The sequence below is a fragment of the Bos indicus x Bos taurus genome, chromosome 15 (genome assembly GCF_003369695.1).
Source record: "Bos indicus x Bos taurus breed Angus x Brahman F1 hybrid chromosome 15, Bos_hybrid_MaternalHap_v2.0, whole genome shotgun sequence".
NCBI classification, from domain to species: domain Eukaryota; kingdom Metazoa; phylum Chordata; class Mammalia; order Artiodactyla; family Bovidae; genus Bos; species Bos indicus x Bos taurus.
Window position 1 is genome coordinate 5,383,440 of NC_040090.1, and position 17,990 is coordinate 5,401,429.

At 37.9% G+C, this 17,990-nt stretch overlaps 1 protein-coding gene and 1 pseudogene across 1 annotated transcript; both read left to right on the top strand.

Moving 5' to 3' along the window:
* The first annotated feature begins 2,908 nt into the window (after positions 1-2,908).
* Positions 2,909-3,853, top strand: LOC113904689 (olfactory receptor 5I1). Its single transcript, XM_027561797.1, has one exon. It carries the CDS (start codon positions 2,909-2,911, stop codon positions 3,851-3,853), a length of 945 nt encoding a protein of 314 aa, XP_027417598.1.
* A 6,861-nt stretch (positions 3,854-10,714) lies between these two features.
* Positions 10,715-15,357, top strand: LOC113906053 (annotated as a pseudogene).
* Positions 15,358-17,990: the final 2,633 nt, after the last annotated feature.

Sequence of the window (17,990 nt, forward strand, 5' to 3'; positions counted from 1 at the left end):
ATTGAATCTTTTTTGTCATTCCCATTGAAAACAAGAATCCAAGATTCACTCTCATCTCCAACTTTTCCCCTCATGCTTCTCTTCTCTACATTCACGTTTCTCTACCTGGATGGTGGTGGTGGTGGTAGAGGTGATTTAGTTACTAAGTCCTGTCGACTCTTTGCAACCTCATGGACTTTAGCTCCGCCAGGCTCCTCTGTCCATCGGATTTCCCAGGTAAGAATACTAGAATGGGTTGCCATTTCTATAGCCAAGGAATCTTCCCGACCAAGGATCAAGCCCAGGTCTCCTGAGTTGTAGGCATTCTCCTGCATTGTTGGCAGATTTTTTAAGGGTTGAGCCACAGGGAAACCCTTCTTAATCTATTGGAAGGATGCTCGCTGTGAGTCCCCGAGAGTAATGGTCTGTTTTTAGTAAATAACTGAGTCATTCTGCCCTGCCTTCAGCAAGTCCGCACCACAGCCTGTCTCATGGAGGCCACACTATTAATTCTCTAACCACCTTCATGGTTATCCTCATGAGATTTGACTTCACACATACCTGAATTTGAATTATACCTGCCAACTACTTGCAGAGTGACTTGGAACATTAAGCTTCAATATTCCCATGCAACATACGGAATCAATAATGAGAATCTAGCTTACCAATCTGTCTTGAATCTTACACTCAATCTGTCTTGAAGTTTTGGAGGTGGGAACCTGGGCTCCAATACTATTTTCATCACGTCTTAGCTCTCCAGCTCTCTGTGCTTTAGCTCCCTCAACTGTAAGAGAAAGATAACAGTGATAGCAACTAACTGTGAAATTTTGTTAGTATATTTCTGTGTGACAATTAAATAAATTATATGTAAAGTGTTTAGAATATTGTATTTTACATCACAATCATTATATAAATGATAACTATTATTTTAAAAAATCTAGTGACATATTTCTAATTATTAGCTAGGGATAAGCGAGAGCAGTGGGGTTATTTCTGTTGTTGTTTAGTCGTTAAGCCGTGTCCAACTCTTTGTGACCCCATGGACTGTAGCCCATCAGGCCTCTCTGTCCATGAGGTTCTCTAGGCAAGGATACTGGAGTGGGTTCCCATTTCCTTCTCTAGAAATCTTCCCAGATCAGGGATTGAACCCACATCTCCTGCGTTGGCAAATGGATTCTTTACTGCTGAGCTGAGAGCAGTGGAGTAATTGAAACTAATCTTCACTCTTTACCTATTATGTGCCAGTTTATCTAAAGTGAGACAGCAAGAAAGTATAGATAGTTTTCCTAATTTAACCTGGCAGAGAAACCATGTGAAATATTATTGTCATTATTATAGTAACATTTTAAATATATATAATGTTATATATAATAATATACATATAATATATGTATTAAGTATAGCAGATTCTCTCTCTCTCTCTCTCTCTCTCTCTCTCTCTCTCTATATATATATATATATATATACAGATAGATATATATACACACACATAATGTGTGTGTATGTATATATATACACACACATAATTGTGCAAGGTCATACAGTCCATGTGGCTAATATGAGATTCTAACCAAATGCTTATTAACTCTAAATGTAGGTCTTATCATTTCTGAACACTCTGATTACTTTGAAAACAGGCAAAATAAGAATAAATTAACTACTGTCCTAACAAGGTACTGCATCTCATTCACACTCTTTGAGGTAATAACATAAGACAGCATCCTAACCCTTCTAATTCTCTTAGATTTTTCTGTGCCTATCTTATAGCACACTTTTAGTGATTAGATGATATTACAACAATGAAGTTCTTAGCCCTGTAGCGGTCTCAATAACTTTATATAAGTGAGAGAATGACCCCAACCATTTGTTCGAGCAGACTGTGGCAGTAGTAACAAAGCTCAATGGAAGTTTCACTTGCTTGTTTTATAGATTTCCAAGTCATCCTTCAAGGTTACAATAAAACATCTTATATTTCAAAGTCAAGTTCAAATTCTCCTTGCTTCCAGAAAAATTCTGAGATTATAGAAACAGAAATTGACAAAATTCTTAGACTCAACATCCTGAATTATACTAGGATAAAAATTAAAGGCAGCTATTTGTGTTTGCTCACAAATATAATTAGTAAGGAGGCTATATAGAGTGATTTTTAAAGATGAGAAGTTAACTTACTAATTTTTTGCCCACTTCACTCAATCATCTAATATTTATGCTGTGCTTACTAGAAGCCAAGAATGATAAAGAATGCCAAAGAGAAAAGCAGTTAATTATTTTAATCTCCTTGACTTAGTATCTTGACAGGATTTAAGGAATTGCCTTAAACTCATCCCTGTCTAAAACAGGCTGTTAGCTGATGTTTACTGACATTTGCTTTCATTTCACTAATATCACTTTTGCTTTCATTATTATTCTTTAAATAGATGAAGTATAGCTCATTGCACCACCCTATTTACAGTCAAGAGTACAACACACTACTATCAAATACTGGGCAGAAGGAGTACATTGTTCCAGAGTTATTGTTACAACATGTACTCAAGTTAACATATTTTTAATAATAGATATATTTTTCCTCTTAGCATCATTTCATTTATTACTTCATTATTCGTTTAATCCTCTGTACTAGCTATAGTACTATACTTGAGAATTAAAAAAAGTAAGAAATATGAGATTTATCTGCACATGTCTTCCAGTGGAACTAGCTATTAAACAAATAAAATAAAACTATCAAACATGGGATAAAGCTACTAAATTCTGAAATATGTTTCTCAGAATTTATATTTGGAAGGAGATTTGGTCTGGGACTCTTGACTTGATTGCTTGTTTGTTGAAACAATAAAATAACCTTATAATTATATCTATTTTTTTTTTCTCTTTCCATCAACATAGGATCTTAGGATGTTAGAATTCTCATAAGAAGAAAACAGCACAGAATATGGACTTTTTAGATGGAAACTGTACCTTGGTGACTGAGTTTATTCTATTAGGGTTTCCAACTCGCCCTGAACTGCAGATTGTCCTGTTTCTCCTGTTTCTGACTTTGTACTCTCTGATTTTAATGGGGAACATCGGGTTGATGATGTTAATCAGAGTTGATCTGCACCTTCAAACCCCCATGTATTTTTTCCTTAGTAACCTATCCTTTGTAGACCTTTGCTATTCTTCAGTCATCGTTCCCAAAATGCTTGTCAACTTCCTCTCTCAGAACAAGTCCATTTCCTATCATGGCTGTGCCCTGCAGTTCTATTTCTTCTGTACTTTCGCAGATACTGAATCCTTTATCTTGGCTGCCATGGCATATGACCGCTATGTCGCCATCTGTAACCCTTTACTGTACACAGCTGTGATGTCTCGGGGCATCTGCATATGGCTGATCGTCTTGTCATACTTTGGAGGCAATATGAGTTCCCTGGTGCACACATCCTTTGCATTTATTCTGAAATACTGTGATAAAAATGTCATTAATCATTTTTTCTGTGACCTCCCTCCCTTGCTTAAGTTATCGTGCACAGACACATCACTTAATGAGTGGCTTCTCTCCACATACGGCAGCTCAGTGGAAATTATCTGCTTCATTGTCATCATCATCTCCTACTTTTACATTCTCCTCTCAGTCTTAAAGATCCGTTCTTCCAGTGGGAGGAAGAAGACCTTCTCTACATGTGCTTCTCACCTGACATCCGTGGCCATCTACCAGGGAACTCTGCTCTTTGTTTACTCACGACCCAGCTACCTGTATTCTCCCAACACTGATAAAATCATCTCAGTGTTCTACACCATCATCATTCCAGTGCTGAATCCCTTGATTTATAGTTTGAGAAACAAAGACGTAAAAGACGCTGCTAAAAAAGTCTTAAAACCAAAGATAACTTCCTCCTGAGATATAAGGCTCCAGGATTCATCTAAATCCCTGATTACAAACTCTATTTGGATGTATGCTCAGTCGTGTCCAGTTCTTTGTGACCCCATGGACTATAGCCCGCCAGGCTCTTTTGTCCTTGGAATTATCCCAACAAGAATACTGGAGTGGGTTGCCTTTTCCTCCTCCAGGGAATCTTCCCCACACAGGGATGGAAGCTGTATCTCTTGCTTATCCTGCATTGACAAGCAGATTCCTTACCCTTTCAATGCCTGGGACAAATTGTAGCTAAGAGCCTGCAACAACCTTGCCAGCGTATACACAATTTCTCACACAAGCATTTTATCAAACACTTGTTTTCAAGAGCCAAACACATTTCATAGCCCCAAGATAAAGGAAACATTTAAAAATTTCAAAATTGCTGCAAAGTAATAGTTGAATCGTTTTCCAACTATTCAGTTCAGTTCAGTCACTCAGTCATGTCTGACTCTTTGCAACCCCATGGGCTGCAGCACACCAGGCTTCCCTGTCCATCACCAACTCCCGGAGCTTGTTCAAACCCATGTCCATCAAGTTGGTGATACCATCCAACCATGTCATCCTCTGTCATCTCCTTCTCCTCCCGCCTTCAATCTTTCCCAGCTGCAGAGTCTTTTCCAATGTCAGTTCTTCATGTCAGGTGACCAAAATATTGGCGCTTCAGCTTCAGCATCAGTCCTTCCAATGAATATTCCTTTTTTATTGACTGGTTTGATATTCTTGCAGGCCAAAGGACTCTCAAGAGTCTTCTTCAACATGACAGTTCAAGCATCAATTCTTTGGTGCTCAGCTTTCTTTATAGTCCAACTCTCACATCCACACATGACTGCTGGAAAAACCACAGCTTTGACTAGACAGACCTTTGTTGACAAAGTAATGTCTCTGCTTTTTATTTTTTTTAATTTTATTTCATTTTTAAACTTTACATAATTGTATTAGTTTTGCGGAGCAAGCGTCTTTTAATTTCATGGCTGCAGTCACCATCTGCAGTGATTTTGGAGCCTCAAGAAAATAAAGTCTCTCACTCCCAGCCATTAGGAGCTGGGAGTTAATTCTAGAGCAGATTGTATTAGGTTGTCTTAAAAGATGTAGAAAGAACCTCAGACACTGTGTCTCTGTGTGTTTTCATGGGTAGAATATCTCATTAATAAGATTTCATTTACAAAATTACTAGATTAGGGAGGAAGCCAGATTCCTTTGGTTTCTGTGCTAGCTCTTGTACCCAACTAGTTAATTGCACTTTGATCAAGTTACTTAATTTTTCTGTCTCAATTGCCTGACCTGTAAAATGAGGAGAGTATAGTACCTACATCAGTGACTGTTGCATGTTGGACTAAATGCTGAGACTCATGCTTGAATCATTTTAACCACTTGATAGATCTTAAATACACATATTTCTTTAATCGATTAAAATACATATAGTGCAACAAGATGGTGTGAGGCAGGGATGCTAGGAAAGCAATAATACAAAATCAAATACCTTTTCTTAAGTGTTGTCCAATAACAAGTCAAGAACCTTCTATACCCAATCTAATTCAAATTAATTTGAAAACTTTTTCTAAGTGGCATCTTGCACACTAAAGGTTAATTACAAGCCAAGTATTTGTTTTCCTCCATATCTTTAATGTTTATGTGTGTAAGTATTACTGAAAGTATGGAACATCCTTCTCTGATATCTCAGAAACGCAATGAGCTACTGAGTGTATAACCTGTGTCTTCAATGGCCGGTCAACTGATGTGACATTGGGAAGCATCACAGAGAACATTCGCTTGAAGTCTGGACATAAAAGGACACATATAATTGCAAAATATATTTCTATAACTTATATTTTTGCTGTTTATTATTATTTTAATCATCATTATTTATTATGTCATTATTTAATTGCCATTTATATATCTATTGGTGAGGTATCTGTTCAAATCATGTCCCTATTTTTAATTGGGTTGTGTTTTTATTATTTATAAACATTTTTGTATAGTCTAGCTACAAATTCTTTGTTGCAACAATATTTTGCAAATATTTTATTCACTTCATCTATAAATCTAACATCTATCTATATTACATAATAATACATAGCATTACATAATAATACAAAATATATACACATCACATAAAATTATGTAACAGGAATAATTAATAACCAACAAAACATTTCCCCCCTGCTTATATTCTATTCATACTGCTTCAGCTTTCGTTTGCTATATAAACACTATTTCAAAATGGCACAGGTTAAATAACTGGGCTGTATTCTGTTACTCTTCATGTTGACCATGGTCAGATGACACTGAACCATACAGCATCCCATGGACAGAGGAGCCTGGTGGGCTACAGTCCAGGGGGTCGCTAAAGTCCCAAACATGACTTAGTGACTAAACAACAACAACAACCAAGTATAAACATTAGTTTGAAGGTTCTTGTTGCTTTATTTCAGAAGTAGTTGAGGTTCCATCTTACAAATAACAACCTGTGAAAAACTGAACTTCATGTGAACAATATGTCATATTCTTTAGGTCTAAAAAATATACACATCACTCACATTCCAATTTTCACATATTATCCAAGACACACACACATGCAAACATGTGACACACATATAAATGCATGCAAACACAATGGAGATGAGTCTATATATTTCAGAAACAATTGAAAGTGAGTCACTCAGTCATGTCTGACTCTTTGTGACCCCATGAACTATACAGTCCATGGAATTCTCCAGGCTAGAATACTGGGGTGGGTAGCTATTTCCTTCTCCAAGAGCTTATTCCCAACCCAGGGATCAAACCCAGGTCTCCCACATTGCAAGCAGATTCTTTACCATCTGAGCCACCAGGGAAGTGCAAGAATATTGGAGTGGGTAGCCTACCCATTCTCCAGGGAATCTTCTTGGAACAGGAATTGAACTGGGGTCTCCTATATCACAGGTTTATTCTTTACCAGCTGAGCTACAGGGTAGCTCAAGAGATGCTTTGATACACACGACATTAGCATTCCGCTTATGCTTCTGTGGGTCAAATGTGATTAACCACTTTTTTGTGATGTTCCTCCTTTCCTGTTGATATCTTGCTCAGACATACAGGTCAATGAGTTAGTGATATTCATGATTTTTGGCTTCATTGAACTGAGTACCATTTCAGGAGTCCTTGTCTCTTATTGTTATATTATCTTATCAGTCTTGAAGATCCACTCCACTGACGGGAGATTCAAACTTTCTCTACCTGCACCTCCCACCTAACTGCTGTGGCAATTTTCCAGGGAACTCTGCTCTTCATGAATTTCCGACCAAGTTCTTCCTACTCTCTAGATCAAGACAAAATGACCTCGCTGTTTTACACCCTTGTGATTCCCATGTTAAACCCTCTGATTTACAGTATACAAAACAGGGCTGTGAAAGGGGCCCTACAAAAATTGAAAAATAAATTGCCTTAAATATTTATGTTAGGCGTATGTGAATAAACATGCATATAGTGACAGATTATTTATTAAAATTATATGGTAGAATACATGACAAACATAATTTTTCACTTTCTTAAAGTAGTATTACACTAAATCTCAATCTTAAATCTATTATTGTTCCTCTCACATGTCATATTTAATTATCTTTCCAGAATTTCTACATGGCATTTAGTTTAAATGAAAAAAAAAAATTTCTGACTTTTCCATTATGCTAATTTTTGTTTAGTTTTTATTCAAACATTGTTTCAATTATTCTGAGACTTATTGTGCATTTATTCAGTGATCTTTGAGCATGTAGATTCTTTTTTTTAATATGAATTTATTTATTTTAATTGGAGGCTAACTACTTTACAATATTGTATTGGTTTATTATAGCACATCTTGCAGTTTGCTGCTGCTGCTGCTAAGTCGCTTCAGTCGTGTCTGACTCTGTGCAACCCCATGAACTGCAGCCTACCAGGCTCCTCCGTCCTTGGGATTCTCTAAGCAAGAACACTGGAGTGGATTGCCATTTCCTTCCCCAATGCATGAAAGTGAAAAGTAAAAGTGAAATTGCTCAGTTGTGCCCAACTCGTAGTGACCCCATGGACTGCAGGGAGACCACCAGGCTCCTCCGTCCATGGGATTTTCCAGGCAAGAGTACTGGAGTGGGTTGCCATTGCCTTCTCCAATCTTGCAGTTTAAATACTACTAAATATAAGCTAAAACAAATAACATATTAACTAAATGGTCAAGTAACTCATTATAACCTCAAATTCATCATGAAATAATACATACAGGGCTATAATTTCAAAGCAAAAATATCTAAGTCTAGTCCAAAATAAAATCATCTTTGAATAGAGATATTCAGCCAAATCTAAATAAGACTCAATTTGAGAGATGAAAGGATCGTAGATAGAGGATTTGACAGTTATTCAGGTTGTGAAATATACAAGCCCATGTTTGTTGGAAGAAGTCATATGTGCTATAACATGGAAGAACCGTGAAGGCAACATACTAAGTAAAATAATCCATACAGAGGAAGATAAGTACTGCATGATCTCACATAGAGATAGAATCTAAAAGGTAAATCTCAGGAATTCCCTAGAAGTCCAATGAATAGGACTTGGTGCTTTCAGTGACCAGGCCCAGGTGTGACTCCTGGTCAGGGAACTAAGATCCTTGCAAGCCTTGTGGTGCAGCCTAAGTAAATAAATAAATTTCATAGATGTAGAGAGTAGATTGGTTGTTGCTAGGGGCTGAAAGACAGGAGAAAAGGATGATATTGGTCAAAGTGCAAAAATTTTCTATTATTTATTGAACAAGTTTAGGGGATTTAATCTACATGATGACTCCAGTTAACAATACTGTATTATAAGCTTGAAATTTGCTGAAAGAGTAGATTTTAACTGTCCTCATCATCAGATCAGATCAGATCAGTTGCTCAGTCATGTCTGACTCTTTGTGACCCCATGAATCGCAGCACGCCAGGCCTCCCTGTCCATCACCAACTCCCAGAGTTCACTGAGACTCACGTCCATCGAATCAGTGATGCCATCCAGCCATCTCATCCTCTGTTGTTCCCTTCTCCTCCTGCCCCCAATCCCTCCCAGCATCAGAGTCTTTTCCAAAGAGTCAATTCTTCGCATGAGGTGGCCAAAGTACTGGAGTTTCAGCTTCAGCATCATTCCCTCCAAAGAAATCCCAGGGCTGATCTCCTTCAGAATGGACTGGTTGGATCTCCTTGCAGTCCAGGGGACTCTTGAGAGTCTTCTCCAACATGACAGTTCAAAAGCATCAATTCTTCAGTGCTCAGCCTTCTTCACAGTCCAACTCTCACATCTATACATGACCACAGGAAAAACCATAGCCTTGACTAGACAGACCTTTGTTGGCAAAATAATGTCTCTGCTTTTCAATATGCTATCTAGGTTGGTCATAAGTTTCCTTCCAAGGAGTAAGTGTCTTTTAATTTCATGGCTGCAGTCACCATCTGCAGTGATTTTGGAGCCCCAAAAAATAAAGTCTGTCACTGTTTCCACTGTTTCCCTATCTATTTCCCATGAAGTGATGGGACCGGATGCCATGATCTTCGTTTTCTGAATGTTGAGGTTTAAGCCAACTTTTTCACTCTCCACTTTCACTTTCATCAAGAGGCTTTTGAGTTCCTCTTCACTTTCTGCCATAAGGGTGGTGTCATCTTCATATCTGAGATTACTGATATGTCTCCTGGCAATCTTTATTCCAGCTTGTGTTTCTTCCAGTCCAGCGTTTCTCATGATGTACTGTGCATATAAGTTAAATAAGCAGGGTGACAATATACAGCCTTGAGGTACTCCTTTTCCTATTTGGAACCAGTCTGTTGTTTCATGTCCAATTCTAACTGTTGCTTCCTGACCTGCATACAGATTTGATTATGCATGTATTAATTTACCTTATTGTGATAATCATTTCACAAAGTATACGTATATCACTTCATCACATTATATACCTTATAACTATATATATATATATATATATGTAACTATATATATCAATTACATTTGAAATAGGTATATTAAAAAATGAGAAGGAAAGAAGTCTAAAGATTAGATTATAAAGCCCTATGGAAAATATAGAAAGAGATTTGTTAAAATATAATATCATGGTTTTGTTATCAACTATCAATTCTTCTGCACTTCTTCCAAGATGATTTTCCTTCCTTCTCTCTCATTCTCAGCCCTTAGTGCCCCTTTTTTGTCTCTTTGTGGTTCACAAACACCCACTTACCTAAAGCATTGTTTTATATCACACTGTTTGTGCTTATTCTTTGGTAAAGAACAAAGCATTCCATCCTTGTTAACCAAAGCACTGACAGTTGCCTGAAGCATCAAATAAGCAAATATAGGCAAAACCAATACAATATTGTAAAGTAAATAATAATAATAAATAAAAATTTAAAAAATATACTAGACAACCTTTTTTGGCTATTACTTATGTCTCAGAAACACAAAATTAACTGAGAGTTTGGTAAGTGCCATATATATATATATTTATCACAATATGCAGGTGGATTCTTTACCAGCTGAGTCCCCAGGGAAGCCCTATATATCACAATAGACTATAACTATTGTATGCATATAACAACAGTTTTGGTAAGATGCAGAAATGGTTGTGGACAAAAGTTAACAGACTTTTATAAAGACATACATATTTATTAATTGCTCTAGATGTAATAAATTATAAGTTCTTGATATTTGATGCTTCAAATACATTGAATCTGATTTCCTAAAGGCTAAAGCACAGAAAGTGAGGATACAAACATATATTTGAAATACCATAAAGTATTGAAGAACACTCTTATTTATCCATTAAAAGTGTAAGGTTAAAAGACCTCTGATTGTCTTAAATTTTCTAGACGTCATTGTAAAATGCCCTTGTGTGAAAATATTTCAGAATGGAAATATAATGCCTACAAAATTCCTTTGTTATTCAGAATGGTATTTGTGAAACAGTGTCAGACTTTATTTTTGGGGGCTCCAAAATCACTGCAGATGGTGACTGCAGCCATGAAATTAAAAGACATTTACTCCTTGGAAGGAAAGTTATGACCAACCTAGACAGCATATTGAAGAGCAGAGACATTACTTTGCCAATAAAAGTCCGTCTAGTCAAGGCTATGGCTTTTCCAGTGGTCATGTATGGATGTGAGAGTTGGACTGTGAAGAAACCTGAGCGCCAGAGAACTGATGCTTTTAAACTGTGGTGCTGGATAAGACTTTTGAGAGTCCCTTGGACTGCAAAGGGATCCAACCAGTCCATTCTGAAAGAAACCAGCCCTGGGATTTCTTTGGAAGGAATGATGCTAAAGCTGAAACTCCAGTAGTTTGGCCACCTTATGCAAAGAGTTGACTCATTGGAAAAGATCCTGATGCTTGGAGGGATTGCAGGCAGGAGGAAAAGGGGACAACAGAGGATGAGATGGCTGGATGGCATCACTGACTCGATGGACGTGAGTCTGAGTGAACTCCAGGAGTTGGTGATGAACAGGGAGGCCTGGCGTGCTGCAATTCTTGGGGTCGCAAAGAGTCAGACACGGCTGAGTGACTGAACTGAACTGAACTGATAGCATGTTAGAAAGAGTTCTCACAGTGGAAACACCTTACAATAATTGCATAATATAAAAGGTTGAAATTTTCTACTCCTGGTATATTTTATCAGTTCAGCCAAATGTCTTTTGAATTGTTACTTACAGGGAGAAATATGGCAGAAAACATTGACTGGAATGTATTAAAGTTCAGGATGGGGAACACGTGTTTACCTATGGAGGATTCATGTTGATATATGGCAAAACCAATACAATATTGTAAAGTTAAAAAATAAAATAAAAAAAAGAAATAAAATGAAACATACCCCCAATAAATAAATAAATAAAGTCAAGCAAAACAGGGAGTCGATGGATTGCCATTAATTGAGTTAATGAACACATTAATTAATCATCTTTCACGCTTATGATATATATTTATTTCAGCAATTAAAGACTGCATTGAAAATATTGGCTCATTTTATTGGATCTAGGGGGAATAATATAAAGAGAAGGGAATTTAAGCCCATTAAATGGAATTCCATAAATAGTACTGATTTAGATGCAAATTTTCTATGTGTATATTATAATCTAAAATGGCATTCCATAAACACCGTAGTTTTACTATGAGATTGTAGGAAACTATTAATTTTAATTTTTAATTCTAAAAGTTTCTTGTAGAGGGTTTATTATATGTTTATATAATGGATGTAGTGCATACTTTCTAGAGTATCTCAGTATATTATTAATCTTTATGTTACTAAAAGTGCCACCTTGCTTGTAGAACAACACTGTCTTTATCCACCCACTAGCTCTCCCCTCATTTTCACAGCACCTGGGAGCAGGTTTGAAGAGCAGCCCTGTTTGAGGAGCAGCCCTGTTAAAAAGCTAAAGCTGGGTACTGGCTGAACAAAATAGTTGTTGCAACAAATAGTTGCACCCCAGAAGACAGGGATTCCTGAGGGAAAATTAATTTGGATTGGAGTATAATTAGAGCTTCCTTGGTGATTCAGACAGTAAAGAATTTTCCTGTAATACAGGAGACCCTGGTTTGATCCCTGAGTCAGGAAGATCCCCTGGAGCAGGGAATGGCAACCCGCTAGCGTATTCTTGCCTGGAGAATCCCATGGATAGATGAGCCTGGCAAATAGAGTCCACAGGGTAGCAAAGAGTCAGACACAACTGAGCGACCAACCACCATAATTAGGTGACCAAGAACAATTCTACATATACCTAATGTGAAACAGAGAAGTGGAATGATAGTAAAATTCTTCTGAAACATAAATGCATCAAGTTCTTGATTTTACTGGGAAAACATTAGCAATTAGTTTTGGTTTGAACTTTGCCTCACCAGTAGCTCCACAGGAGTACAATTGGTGTTTCAGTGTTGACATCCTCAGGATGGAGAAAAACAATGACATATAAAAAGGCGTCAAAAGTTGCCATTAAGAATCTCATTTCCAAAATTAAATATGAAATAATTACATGGATTTAAGCTAAATGGTTTCCCTGATTTGTAGAAAATAAAAGTAGAAAAACAAACAAAAAGAACAAAGAAAAACACCCAAACTGATAAGAAAGCCAGTCACTGTTAGTTCCCAAATGAGATTTCCAATCAATTAAGGAATTTGTTCTGCTCAGTATATTAATTTCAGTCCATTTGACACTTGTGTTATGTTTTTGTGTTGTGGCTTTATCCTCATTACCTTAATAACTAATGGTGCTGAGCAAACTCTCATGCATTAACTTGTTACTTATGTATCTTCTTTTTTTTCACAGTTTCTGTTAATTTTTATTTTTTTGTGGGGGTCATTTTTTGTTTAAGTTTCCACGCCCCAATGAAGAAAGCTTTTAGTATATTGTAGATCCAAGTTCTTTGTCATATATATGGATAAATGGTTTTAAATACTTTCTATTTTATGGAAATATTTCTCTCTGATTATATTTATTTTTTTTCTGTGAGTGAGTGAAAGTTGCTCAGTCATGTCTGAATCTTTGTGACCCATAACTGTAGCCCCCCAAGCTCCTCTATCCATGGGATTTCACAGGCCAGTATACTGGAATGGGTTGCCATTCCCTTCTACAGAGGATCTTCCAGACCCAGAGATCGAACCCAGTTCTCCCTTACTGCAGGAGAATTCTTTACCATCTGTGTTACCAGGGAAGGCCAATCTTATGCTGCTGCTGCTGCTGCTGCTGCTAAGTCGCTTCAGTTGTGTCCGACTCTATGCGACATCGTAGACGGCTGCCCACCAGGATCCCCCGTCCCTGGGATTCTCCAGGCAAGAACACTGGAGTGGGTTGCCATTTCCTTCTCCAATGTATAAAAGTGAAAAGTGAAAGGGAAGTCGCTCAGTCGTGTTCGACTCTTAGCAACCCCATGGACTGTAGCCTACCAGGCTCTTCCGCTGTGGGATTTTCAAGAGTACTGGAGTACTGGAGTCGATTGCCATTGCCTTCTCCAAATCTTTTGCTACATAAACACTATTTCAAAATTCAGTTCGGTTCAGTTGTTCAAACGCATCTGACCCTTTCGGACTCCATGGACTGCAGCACACCAGGCTTCCCTGTCCATCACCAACTCCCAAAGCTTGCTCAAACTCATGTCCATCGAGTTGGTAATGTCATCCAACCATCTCATCCTCTATTGTCCCCTTCCCCTCCTGCCTTTAATCTATCCCAGCAACAGAGTCTTTTCCAATGAGTCAGTTCTTCGCATCAGGTGGCCAAAGTATTGGAGCTTCACTTCAGCATCATTTCTTTCAATGAATATTCAGGACTGATTTCCTTTAAGATTGACTGGTTGGATCTCCTTGCTGTCCAAGGAACTCTCAAGAATCTTCTCCAACACCACAGTTCAAAAGTATCAATTCTTTGGTGCTCAGCTTTCTTTTTGTCCAACTCTCATATCCATACATGACTACTGGAAAAACCATAACTTTGACTAGATGGACCTTTGTTGACAAAGTAATGTCTCTGCTTTTTAATGTGGTGTCTAGGTTGGTCATAGCTTTTCTTCCAAGGAGCAAGTATCTTTTAATTTCATGACTGCAGTCACTGTCCACAGTGATTTTGGAGCCCAAGAAAATAAACTCTGTCACCATTTCCATTCTTTCCCCATCTATTTGCTATAAAGTGTTGGGATAGAATGCCATGATCTTAGTTTTTTGAATGTTGAATTTTAAGCCAAGTTTTTTACTCTCCTCTTTCACTTTCATCAAGAGGCTCTTTAGTTCTTCTCCGCTTTCTGCCATAAGGGTGGTGTTATCTGCATATCTGAGGTTATTGATATTTCTCCCTATTTGCCAAGAACAAGTCGATGTCTTCCCATGGTTGTGCTCTGCAATTCTTGGTCTTCTGTATCTTTGCCGATTCTGAGTGTCTCCTGCTGGCAGTGATGGCCTATGACCAGTACAAGGTTGTCAAGCAGCCCCTTGCTCTATGCAGTCAGCATGTCCAGCAGGGTGTGCTCCCTGCTCATGCCTGGGGTTTTCCTGGTGGGAATACCAGTTTCTCAGATACACATGCCATTAGCATTCCATTTTTGTTTCTGTGGGTCAAATGTGATTGACGATTTTTTTCTGTGATTTACCTCTGTTTTTTTTTTTTTTTTTCCCCCGTCCTGCTCAGATATACAGGTCAATGAGTTAATGATGGTCATGCTTTGGGTTTTATTGAACTTAGTACTCTTTCAGGGGTCCTTGCTCTTATTTTTATATCATCCTTTCAGTCTTGAAGATCCACTCTGCTGAAGGGAGAGTCAAAGCTTTTACCACCTGCACCTTCCACTTAACTGCAGTGTCAATCTTCCAGGGAATGCTACTTTTTATGTGTTTCAGGCCAAGTTCATCCTACTCTCTAGATGAAGACAAAATGACCTCTTTGTTTTCCACTCTTGTGATTCCCCTGCTAAGCCCTCTGATATTTAGCCTATGGAACAAGTATGTAAAAGAGGCCTTAGTAAAATTGAAAGCTAAACTATATTTTTAAATATTTGTACTATGCATATGTGGCTACAACCACACACATATAGTAATTTTTTAATTAAAATTTTATGGCATGACACATGAGAAACAATTTTATCAAGTTCCTAAGTGAATAATTATTTGTATTAAACTCCACTGTTAAGAATGAAAGAGGAAATGGCAACCCACTCCAGTATTCTTGCCTGGAAAATCCCTGTAGAGAGAAGAGCCTGGTGAGCTACAATCCATGGGGTTGCAAAGAGTCAGACATGACTGAGTGACTAAGAACAGCTTCACTGTTAAGAAATATTGCAAGTTTCCTCAGATATCATGCTTAGTATGTGGGCAGGGTTTATATATGGAACTTACTGCTTTTGAAAAACTTTTTGACTTTTCTACTTATGTTAATTTTTGGTTCATTTGTCATTCAAACATTATTTCAGTCTCACTAAAACATTATGCAATGTCTTAAAGGTTTTGTCATAAAGTAAATCAAATATTTACTGAGCGATCTTTCAGAACTCAGGTTTTTTATATTTTATAGCACATCTTATAGATTATACTAATATATACTTATACTAATGAATTTAAGCTGATAGTAGTAGTAGACATTAATGAACTAAGCAGTTTAGTAATAAACAAGCCACAAAATCATCATGAGATAAAAAAATTTATGGGCATTTGAAAAACATTATGGCATGTTAGGAAAACTTTTTATTTTGGAAAAAGCTATAAACTTATAAAACTTTTATTTTATATAAAAGATGTATAGGTTTCTATTTCTACCATATTTTATCAGTTCACCAAATTCTTTTGAAACTGTTGCTCATAAAAGGCAGCCTAACTGAAAATATTGTCTGAAAATTAAAGTCTAAGGCAAACAGGGCATCAGTGGATTGGCAGGTATTGTGCAGTAAATACACATGTAATCTAGTTAATTTGTCTCCATTTAAATGTCAGATGTATATTCAGTTCAGTTCAGTTCAGTCACTCAGTCGTGTCCGACTCTTTGTGACCCCGTGAATCGCAGCACGCCATGCCTCCCTGTCCATTACCAACTCCCGGAGTTAACTGAGACTCACGTCCATCGAGTCAGTGGTGCCATCCAGCCATATCGTCCTCTGTCGTCCCCTTCTCCTCCTGCCCCCAATCCCTCCCAGCATCAGAGTCTTTTCCAATGAGTCAACTCTTTGCAAGAGGTGGCCAAAGTACTGGAGTTTCAGCTTTAACATCATTCCTTCCAAAGAACACCCAGGGCTCATCTCCTTCAGAATGGACTGGTTGGATCTCCTTGCAGTTCAAGGCACCCTCAAGAGTCTTCTCCAACACCACAGTTTAAAAGCATCAATTCTTCAGCGCTCAGCCTTCTTCACAGTCCAACTCTCACATCCATACATGACCACAGGAAAAACCATAGCCTTGACTAGATGAAACTTTGTTGGCAAAGTAATGTCTCTGCTTTTGAATATGCTATCTAGGTTGGTCATAACTTTCCTTCCAAGGAGTAAGTGTCTTTTAATTTCATGGCTGCAGTCACCATCTGCAGTGATTTTGGAGCCCAGAAAAATAAAGTCTGACACTGTTTCCACTGTTTCCCCATCTATTTCCCATGAAGTGGTGGGACCGGATGCCATGATCTTCGTTTTCTGAATGTTGAGGTTTAAGCCAACTTTTTCACTCTCCACTTTCACTTTCGTCAAAAGGCTTTTGAGTTCCTCTTCACTTTCTGCCATAAGGGTGGTGTCATCTGCATGTCTGAGGTTATTGATATTTCTCCTGGCAATCTTGATTCCAGCTTGTGCTTCTTCCAGTCCAGCGTTTCTCATGATGTACTCTGCATAAAAGTTAAATAAGCAGGGTGACAATATACAGCCTTGACGTACTCCTTTTCCTATTTGGAACCAGTCTGTTGCTCCATGTCCAGTTCTAACTGTTGCTTCCTGATCTGCATACAGATTACTCAAGAGGCAGATCAGGTGGTCTGGTATTCCCATCTCTTTCAGAATTTTCCACAGTTTATTGGGATCCACACAGTCAAAGGCTTTGGCATAGTCAATAAAGCAGAAATAGATGTTTTTCTGGAACTCTCTTGCTTTTGCCGTGATCCAGCGGATGTTGGCAATTTGATCTCTGGTTCCTCTGCCTTTTCTAAAACCAGCTTGAACATCAGGAAGTTCATGGTTCATGTATTGCTGAAGCCTGGCTTGGAGAATTTTGACCAGTACTTTACTAGAGTGTGAGATGAGTGCAATTGTGCGGTACTTTGAGCATTCTTTGACATTGCCTTTCTTTGGGATTGGAATGAAAACTGACCTTTTCCAGTCCTGTGGCCACTGCTGTTTTCCAAATTTGCTGGCATATTAGTGCAGCACTTTCACAGCATCATCTTTCAGGATTTGAAATAGTTCAACTGGAATTCCATCACCTCCACTAGCTTTGTTCATAGTGATGCTTTCTAAGGTCCACTTGACTTCACATTCCAGGATGTCTGGCTCTAGGTCAGTGATCACACCATCATGATTATCTGGGTCGTGAAGATCTTCTTTGTACAATTCTTCTGTGTATTCTTGCCATATCTTCTTAATATCTTCTACTTCTGTTAGGTCCATATCATTTCTGTCCTTTATCGAGCCCATCTTTGCATGAAATGTTCCTTTG

Excerpts from the sequence above, each read along its gene's own strand:
- LOC113904689 (XM_027561797.1), top strand. The coding sequence starts at position 2,909 with ATGGACTTTTTAGATGGAAACTGTACCTTGGTGACTGAGTTTATTCTA.